Source organism: Gymnoscopelus microlampas, assembly GCF_963454915.1.
Source record: "Gymnoscopelus microlampas genome assembly, chromosome: 14".
Lineage (NCBI taxonomy): Eukaryota > Metazoa > Chordata > Actinopteri > Myctophiformes > Myctophidae > Gymnoscopelus > Gymnoscopelus microlampas.
The window spans coordinates 46,019,068-46,029,432 of NC_139951.1; the positions used below are offsets into that span (position 1 = coordinate 46,019,068).

Below are 10,365 nucleotides of genomic sequence, written 5' to 3' on the forward strand. Positions count from 1 at the left end.
AGTTTCTTATCAGTGTTGGTACTTGTGTTATATTAAGAATTTAACCTTTTGTTTTGTGTCACTTAAATTCTATGTTCTACAATTTTATGTTAAAAAACATTGCATCTCCTATGGTACAAATCACTGAGACTACACACCTGTTAATGTTTTGCTTGATTGCGAACGCTGAAGGAGCGCGCCTCCGCCCAAGTGGAGCCTACTATGAAACCATGCTCGGGTTGTGTGTGTCTCTGTGTGTATGCACTGCCTGTGTGCAGCCGCGCCCCCATGTGACTCACGCTCTCATTGGCTGCTGACAGATCTCAGAGTGGAGCTTACTATGAAACCAACCCGATCGCCCCCCAAACACGGTGAAATAGCACGGACTGACAATTAACTTCAATACGAGGTGGAGGCAGTCACGTGACTTTCTCTCTACGCTCTCCCCATCACGGTGAAATAACACGGATTACAAGTCCGTAAATACACAACATAACAATTTTAAAAAGACCAAAAAAAAATAGGGCTGCGTTCGCTTCCCGCGTTCGCGCGTCTTACTTGTTATAAGATCCATATCCAAACCAACACACAAGAGACGGTATTGCAAAAGCCTCAAAGGGGCATTTATTTAGTATAATGGCACAGAGTGGGAATGGGGGAAAGCATCCATAACAAAATAATATCCAAACATAAATTCCTCCGGTTTTTGTCCGTGCACATTTCTGTACTTTTCCAGTCAAGTCCTATGTTGCCTATGAGAGAAGAGAGGTGGACATGCCTACATAGTATGACATTTCACCAACATAAATATAGAGGGAGGAATAAGTGGAGGTTTTGGCTTACTGCTTGAGCACCCATCCATTCAATGAGGAGAGCCAGTGAAGACTGAGGCAGAGTGAGTGCTTTTCATGCCCGCTCCTAGCTGGTCAGCGCAGGTGTCCTCAGATCATGCTGATTGAGGAGGTGCTTACCTGTCAGCCGGCCGCCTAGCGAAACTCCACAATATATATCCAATAAGGAATTGCATCCCACAATGTAATAAAATAGCAGATCTACAAGCGCACAATCATGCTGGTTGTGTCACACAAGTCTTTGCATAGAGAAGCCATCAGGTCGTGTGGATGTTTCTGTGATGTTTGAGGTCAGCCAGGTTTTCAGCTTCCACTGGGAGCTCAGCTAATACAGCATGATTATCTGCCCTGATCTTCTGCTGGAATTTGAAAACAAACAAACAGAAAAAGCATGTCACACACTGTACAACTCTGGACTGGACTGAGAGAGGGATTTAAAGTTGTTGGTTCTTACCTAGATCTTCAACAAGATACGATTCATGCTTTCGCAGTGAATCGTACAATTCGGACATCGCTCTTTTTCCCTTTTTACGTGTAACATCAAGCAGTATTCTCATTTGTTCTGCACTGGTCTTTTCTTCCTTGATTTTGCTATAGGTCTCATTTGTGAAAATGTGTTTGTCAAGGAGATCATCTGCTATGCTCATAACCTCTGTGACACGCTGAACTAGCGCACTCCTGTTCTTCTCCACAAAGTCAGCTTTCATGTCTGTCAGAAAGAAAATAAGATTGACAATTGTTACTTGACTTCAGGCCTCAGAAAAGTAGAGGTGCACTGAACTTGTTAAAGTTTAATTATCTCATTATCCATGCGATTATTCTGTCTTGGTTTGATTTCAGGGTTAAATATACAGGCCAGAGACAAGTAAAGGTCTTACCTGTTGTCTGGCCAGTCTGAGGTTCTTTCACACCTGATGCACCTGAGAGAAAACAATAATCAGTTGATACTGTAGCAGATTTTTTTTTCATGTTCATGATGTGAAGAAGACAAGCAGCTTCTAAAGCCACAAGCTACACAATATTCAGTGAACTAGTCTACATCACTGAATAAATTGCATCGTATCAGAAAATCGGACCTATTCAATATTGTCTTATGTTGATAACTTAAATAATTGTGTAATAATAAAATGATAGTGTTTCTACCCAACAGGTTCTCTTGTGTAATGAAGACACTGCTGGGTTGAAACTTTGTTTATTGACTATATTTATATATATATATATATATATATATATATATATATATATATATATATATATATATATATATATATATATATATATATATATATATATGGATTTATTTTTTTATGTTACAGTTATGTAACATAAAAAATAAACATATGTTCGAATTTATATATCTCATGAGTAAGGAAATCACCTGCTGGCTCATTAAGGAGAAACTGTCTCTTAGTGGTGATTCCTGAACCTGATCCATCAGAAGTCTGCATTTTATCTGTAAGAGATATGGCAATTACTGTCTGGTGCTACAATGCTGAAAATCCAGATATTTACAAATTAAACCTAATTATTGTAAGTCAAATCAATCACTCTTACGCATTCTCCTTTTGCCCGAGCTTGTCCGACATGAACGAAGCAGTTGTAGTTGGCGCAGCTTTTTCTCTGTGGAACCCAGCAGCAGGTCACCTGACATGAGAACAAAATATAGGCATCGTCATTCAGAAATACTGTACACTGCAAAGTTATAAAGATTCATAAACATTCTACAAGTAGACAGGTGACTGTGTACATACAGTAGTTACCTTCTCGAATGTTTGCAGTCCATGCGTTATCATCAATACCACTCACTTTAAGATACAATTCGAATGGAGGTGGCTTCTTATAGTATGCTTCAAAGAATCCTCTGAACTCAGTTGATTTCAGGGTGAATGGCAAGTACTGCACACAGACACATAACATTAATATACATTTGTATCACACTTTTGTAATAAATAAATACATACATACATACAACATGTTCACAGCTACACCTGTTGCCTATACACAAAAACACACCTCAGGATGAATTTCCCCTCTTGGCTCACTCATCAGATTGTACTTCCCATCTACCAGTAGACAGAGATGATTCTTGTCAACCCTGTTGAAACGTTCTTTCTTCACCATCTTCTTGATGTCCTGCCACACACAAGGAAAACAGGTGATGACAAAATGAGAGAAGTAGGAAAGACAAAAAAACAGTCACTTCTTTCCAGACAAGTATACAGTACGTTAGATTGACAGGTTGTTAATACTCAATAATATTGGAGACCATATTAAGGTTTTGGTGAAAATGAGAACATGCTGGTGCATTCCAACTAGTCAAGAATTATTCAGAGCAGAGTTTAAATAAATCATGTCTAGCAACCAAACTGTGCACTCCTCGGAGCGCAGGTTTCTGCAAGGCCCTGTTGCCTACCCAGGGCCAAATAATTTGGATAGTAGCCAGTTAAAATGGCTATATCTCAATTGGAAAAAGGCATAAAATGTGTTTTCCAATTGATTCTGGTACCTCTGGAGATGCTTAAGAACATAGGCTACTACAAATGCAGGAAAATATACCTTCCGGAAAGATGTCATTTTTGAGATGGCGTTCAAAATGGCGGCCGGGAGCTTAAAATGGCTACATCTCAATTGAGATTTATTTTTATATGTATATAGCATTGGAGGAGATTATGCGTTACGAGCTCAGTCCTTTCCCTCCTGCCCTCTTTGAAGCCAGAAATGTCTTCGCAAGGCTGATAAACCACTTTTTTACAGGATGACATCCTCTAACATCCTCTTTTCACTTTTCGGAGAGCTCCTTTGAAATCTATCCTTATAGCTCTAAATGTCTATTATTTTAATTACACACACGATAATGTATAACACTATCATTATAAAACAACTTGTCTCCATCTTGGTGGCCTTCTCACTTTAATATCTGATGAGTTGTTGCCGGCGAGGAAGATGCGGAAAATGTGAGCGTCGATACTACTCATCAGATCCTCGTAGACCATCACGGCTCCGTGGTTTTCCACCTGCGGTGTGTCCAGGGCGATGGAAACCCTATGGATGGCACCCACGGGTGACAGGGAGGACACTGGCCACTTTATATGACTACCAGAATACTGGACTATCTCAATGAGGGGATTCTTGCCAGTGATGTGTAGGACACCAAATACCTTCTCCTTTTCCTGGCCTGGATGAAGATAATGCGAAAGATGAGGTACAGTTACAACAAAAGGCCAAAAAAGGCAGAACACAGGCAGAAATATCACTGTAGGACAGCGGCGCAGCCAGAACTATACTAGCGTATAGGCTGGGCCTAGGCAGGATTTTTGTATTTCTTCCTGGTTTTTGCTACTTTCTTTTAGGGTTTTTGTTACTTTATTTCGGTTTAGGGTTAGGGTTAGGGTTAGGGTAGGGTTGTGTTATTTAATTCTTATTTTTTTGCAAAATCGATTGGATGGGCCAGCTTTCTATGTGGGTGGGCCACGGCACACCCAGGCCCACCGATGGCTGCACCCCTGCTGTAGGATACTGTTATTTGGATTAACAATATTGTAAAATAATATTAGACATGGAATATGTGTAGTTGTACAGTTAATATTACATTTGTCAGAGCCAGCATGCTGAATATTCTCACCAGCCAGGCACAGGGAGTGGGGGAGCCGGATGAACTTGAGGGCAGATGCATCCTTGTTGACTGTCTGTACGTTGAATATGGAACCAGCGATCATCCAAGGGTTCTGGACGAACTTGTAGAACTTGGACCAGGACAGGATGGAATAACCCACCAGAACTCGCTCAGACGCCTCAAATATCAAGCCTGTTAATGCACACTCGTATGTCCCCTCTCCCTCCAGCTGAGCCCTAAAGAATGCAGACACACACACACACACACACACACACACACACACACACACACACACACACACACACACACACACACACACACACACACACACACACACACACACACACACACACACACACACACACACACACAAATGTTGTTAGGGAATTCCTAGACTATGAGGTGATACTGTATGCAAGGTTCATATTTTAGATTGTGTGTATGTATTTGAGTAAATATATAGGATACACTACAACATGTGTGTGTTGGTCATACAGACTAAAATTGCATCATCACAGTCTGCTTTAACTGCTACATTAACAATGAACAAATATGAGGACACATCCTGTATGATATCTGGACGTGTCACACTGACCAGCTACTGGACACTAAAGGTCTCTGATTTAAGTGAAGATAAGAAAGGACTTACTAACTAGGACATATTAGGACAGCAACATGAATTCTGATGATGGAGGGAGGAGGCTTAATTTGAAACACCTTGTGATTGTTAGGTAAGAATAGATTTGATTCTGTCTGCTTGATAGGGAAAGGAAGAGAGCATAGCTGCCTGAAACTACAGTATGTGAAGATAGGGAAAGGAAGAGAGTATAGCTGCCTGAGACTATGTGAAGATAGGGAAAGGAAGAGAGTATAGCTGCCTGAAACTATGTGAAGATAGGGAAAGGAAGAGAGTATAGCTGCCTGAGACTATGTGAAGATAGGGAAAGGAAGAGAGTATAGCTGCCTGAAACTATGTGAAGATAGGGAAAGGAAGAGAGTATAAGATGCCTGGCTGAAACTACAGGTATGTGAAGAAGCTTTCTGCTTCCGCCGCCTGCTCTCGTGTTTGATTAGATTAGACATTATGTTGTAAATTGTACTTGGTGCTGAATAAATAGTGAACATGCAGACTGGTTCGTTATTATTGCTTTTAAGTGCCTTGCTCCTTCCACCACAAAGTCTTATAAGGAACAAGAATAGAATGAAACCAGATGGCTAGATGATGTCAAAGTGACGTCCAGACTCACTGCAAGCGTCCTCTGGAGAGCTTGTCAGGAATGATCCTTTTATTGCCGTAGCTCTACCAAGTACAAAAAACACAGGAGATAATTTAGGGTCACCTACAGTCTACCATACGTATAATATCAAGAAGAGTATCTGCATTAGGCAAATACCTGCTGGACGTGCTGGCATTTTTTACAGCATGATCTTGAGTACACCTGATCTGGAGGGACAAATAACAATAGTTGATATTGGATTAACAATATGTTTTCTATTGAAAAGCTCAGCTTCTAGACAGTAACATAAGTGTCATCAAGTCAAAAGTTATCATGGTCTCAAAGGTGACAATAGTTTGAGAGAGATGATGTATTCCAGAGTTTGTGCAGGTGTAGATTTAGATTTGTGATATATTTACATATTTACATATTCATACATCCATTCATCTCTCACCTACCATTATCATAATCACCCAGCTCTGGTGTCTTGAACTCTACAAGGAGACATTAAAGAGACAACCTTTTAGTTCTGCATGTGTAATCCTTCATTTTGTATTCACACAAACACTTAGAGTTCATTGTACAATCGATTAAGGAGTGTTGACTTTTCTTTTTACCTTCCTCTCCACTTTCTATCTCCATCATCTTCATCATGTTCATCCAGTCTTCTGTAGAGAGTAAAGACAGACAGTTAGTGGATCAGAAGCAGCTTGGAGGCTTGCAGTGTAAAAGAGAGATATGATCCATGTCTCTCACCAGAGTCCTCATCTTCCTCTTTCTCCTCTTCTTCCTCCTCTTCCTCCTCTTCAGAAGATGATTGTGTAGATAGATCCTAAGAATGATGCGAAGGAAACATAACTTTCAGCCAGATTCAGCCAGTGTAAGTAATGTAAAATGTAACAGCATATTTTAAGTGACTTATTGTATTAACCCAGTTCAAATATTCTATTGATTCTTGATTACTGGCAAATCACTAACAGTAACTCATTTAAGATGTTCATTGTCCAAGGACAGATATCTGATGTTTCATTGGATGAAACATCTTCATCTCTCACATCACCTCAGTGTCTGTCTGGGTCATGGAACTATATCCTGTTGAAATTGATGCAGACCGGCTCTTCTTCAGCCAATCAGAGACCTTCTTATTAATATGGTAAGGCCTGCTGCATAAACTTCCTGTCTCAGAAGGTGTTCCACCACTCACTGGAACAGAAGACAACAGACAGCAAGACATTTAGAATGATAATAAAAGATTAATATATTATTATTCATATTATTATTATTCATATTATTATTATTATTATTATTAATATTATTATTATTATTATTATTATTATTATTAGTGGACTCAATCTCACATTGAGGTGACTTTGATTCATGACTTTGATTCATCATCGCCATGTCTTCTATTTTCTCAATCAGCTCTGTTAGTTCTGAAATGTCCCACTTGAAACCATGTTGAACGTGGTATCTGTAGCCACATTTCTCCAGGAGCCACCTTAGAGGTTCTCCTTCAGACTCTATGTACTCCTCAACACATCTCTCTCCCAGCCAGTATCCCCGTGTGAACAGAACCAGAGCGTGTCTCCAGAATCTGTCCCCCAGCAGCTCCATGTGTTCCTCCACTGATCTCCTGTCAGCTTCAGAGAAACTGGACCTGACAGGAACAGGCAACAGGACAGCATGGGGTCCAGGAGAACACAGAGTCACACCGTGTAGAAGGACGTCTTTCATCTTCTGTGATGGAGACGTAGTCGACCAGTCTGGACAGTTCACCACAGTCACATTTCTTCCAGCAACCCGTCTCTGTTGTCTATCACATTCTGTCAGTTTAGTCTGTGTTTTAAACTCCTGGAATATGAGATTTACTGTATGTTAATCATAACAATCAAAACTGTCATTATATTCTGCCCACTCCACCCCTGAGCCACTGCCGCCCTTTATCAACATATCTTCTTGTTTTCTTAATAGTTGATGTGTTTCACATTTAATTTGCCACTTTAATGGGTTACCCATAATGTTAACACATCAGAGGGGAGACGACAGAAAGGCAAGTAGTTTCAGTGACATCACTGTCTTTACGAGCACCGAGCAACGAGCTCCGACTTTGAATTCTCATCCCAATCCTGACTGACTTTGTTCATGTCTATATTTTGAACATCTCATAGTATATGAATTTTCTATGAAATTCCATGAAAAATGTAAACGTGTGGGTTTAATTACCGCTGTTGTATTAACATGCCTGAATGTAAGTTGGGGAAATACCCCAACTAAATGGAGGAGTGACATATCCCGACATGTCACATTGTCACATTAAAAATGACAAATAAAACAAATGGGACACTTTATTAGAACATTAAAACAATCGCTACAGCCAGTAGTCAACCAGTGAAATTACGGTATTTTACGATGTCTCTCATAGGCATTGCATTGACAGCTGCAGTACATCGTTCTAACGGACCTTGCGGGTGCACTGTCTCAATAGTGGGCGTACATTTTGTAGTCCATGTGTGTCTCTATTGATCACAGTTCAATGATTACATGTCTTGCTTATGTTATACTTTGCAATGTGACAAGTTGTGAGTAGTAAATCGGCTATATTTAAAAATTCTGAAAGAAGTTTTTTTTTTTAAAGTAAAAAGGATGTTAAATATGTATGACAGTATGTTCACATTGTCATCAGAAAAAAAAAATTTGATGTCTCTACTGTTTAATTTGAATATATCTGAGTGTATATGCATTATAACATCACATTCATATAATAATACGCACCTTGTATAGAGTTCGTTGAAACACATTCTGCTGCAGTATGGTATTTCCAGCTCTGCTCCTCTGCTCCTGCTCTCCACCAACCAACATCACCCCCACATCTGGTAGACTCTGATGTTCTCCTAACAGACACAAACTCTACATGAGTTCACTGAACTGATTTAAATATTTAGGACCTGGATTCAGAGATTGAGTTATATAAAGTATTACAATTATGACACACGTTCCAACGCACTGTGAGCTTGTAGATCGGCTATTTTGGGGAAAGAAATTTGGTGTTGATCGAGAAAAGAGTGCACAAAGTACAGAGCCAACTCAGGTCTGTTTTGATAAGAATAAAGGGTTTCAGTGGTTAATGAAGATGTCAATCTTTTGGTCATTAGATGAGTCATAAAATGTACTTTTACAGCAGCCTTCATATCGTTGCTGTCGGGTGGAAACCTTGTTTGTCCAAAATCGTTACTTTTCAGGAAATGGGGAAAAAAATTACCTGTGTCCATGGATCCAACTTGGTTATTATTTAGTCACAAGCTCTTGTTAATTGGTTCAGTATTTATAAAATCTACAGACCGACCTTTCAAAAATAGAGAAAATAGCCGATCTACAAGTTCACAACACGCCATGATGCAACATGTTATGATGATGTGCATTGACTTTTTTTGGTACTAGTATACTAGTTTATTGATTATTATAGTTTATAAGAAGGGTAATTATTATTATTAATTTACCAGGCAGATACAATAGATATTTTAAAAACATTACCTTCTTTCAGAGCAGTTATTTGACTGTGTTTCTTGGTCATGAATGTCTGTACATGTTCCTCTATGTTCCTCTTCCTCTCTGAGATCTTCTCACAAATGTCTCCATCATGTTCAAAGTGTCCACCTCTGTTTCCTGCCACCATGTCATCTATCTTCACCAGCAGCTCTGCCACCTGAGTGTCATCGCTCTTCATAGTGTTGAAGACATGATATCTGTTCCCACATTTGTCAACAAGCCAGCGGAGGTCTTCCCCTTCAGCCTTAATGTGCTGCTCAATGCTTATGTCTCCCAGACAATCTCCATAGCTGAATAGTACTACAGTGTGACTCCACACACTCTGTGACAGAAGTGTCATGTGTTCCTCTACTGCTACTCTCTGTGCTTTGGTGAATGCTCTATCAAGAGGAACCATCAGAAGAACAGAATGTGGTCCAGGAGGACAGAGACTCACACTGTTCTGGATCTCCAGTTTGTCCATCTCTGAGGTGTCCTGTAGTGGACTGTTGTAGAGCCAGCCTGGTGAGTCCACCACTGTCAGATGTCTCCCTGCTATCTCAGCATGTCTTACCTCACACTGAGCTGACCTCTGACCTATCTGACTAATTTTAAAAACACCTCCTCTCAGAATGGTGTTTCCTGCTGAACTCTTCCCAGAGCGCTGCCATCCCAGCAACACAATCCTGAGGTCAGATGGTCCTGTCAGAGAAAATATTGCTGTTTAACCACATACAAAAGTGTGTGTGTATGTGTATGTGTATGTGTGTGTATATATATATGTGTGTGTGTGTGTGTGTGTGTGTGTGTGTGTGTGTGTGTGTGTGTGTGTGTGTGTGTGTGTGTGTGTGTGTGTGTGTGTGTGTGTGTGTGTGTGTGTATGTATGTATGTATGTATGTATGTATGTATATATATATATATATATATATATATATATATATATATATGTGTGTGTGTACTCTTTTACTTTCCATGAATGAATCAAAAAATGCTTCTGTGAAAATAGTCCTACTTTACATTAAATTAATTTAATCATGCACTTGATATTTCTATCATAATGTTTCACCTGCTGGTGTGTTGCTGGTCGTTCGTTTGGAGAACAATCTGGAAAACATTGTAGCCTACTGGAAACACCCAAAATTAAAATGACATTAATGTAAACTGCCAAAAGTATTGATA

The 10,365-nt window shown here is 39.7% G+C and overlaps 1 protein-coding gene across 1 annotated transcript; it reads right to left on the reverse strand.

Moving 5' to 3' along the window:
* Nucleotides 1-1,122: 1,122 nt before the first annotated feature.
* On the reverse strand, nucleotides 1,123-9,384 carry LOC311060258 (uncharacterized protein; the record flags this gene model as incomplete). The annotated part of the gene is made up of 18 exons (XM_084078394.1): nucleotides 1,123-1,189; nucleotides 1,285-1,539; nucleotides 1,709-1,750; nucleotides 2,209-2,283; nucleotides 2,385-2,474; nucleotides 2,591-2,726; nucleotides 2,844-2,963; nucleotides 3,740-4,005; nucleotides 4,453-4,679; nucleotides 5,691-5,743; nucleotides 5,838-5,887; nucleotides 6,119-6,154; nucleotides 6,278-6,328; nucleotides 6,417-6,492; nucleotides 6,721-6,863; nucleotides 7,019-7,511; nucleotides 8,433-8,551; nucleotides 9,192-9,384. 18 exons carry the CDS (start codon nucleotides 9,382-9,384, stop codon nucleotides 1,170-1,172), a joined length of 2,445 nt encoding a protein of 814 aa, XP_083934520.1. The 3' UTR covers nucleotides 1,123-1,169.
* Between the last annotated feature and the right edge of the window lie 981 nt (nucleotides 9,385-10,365).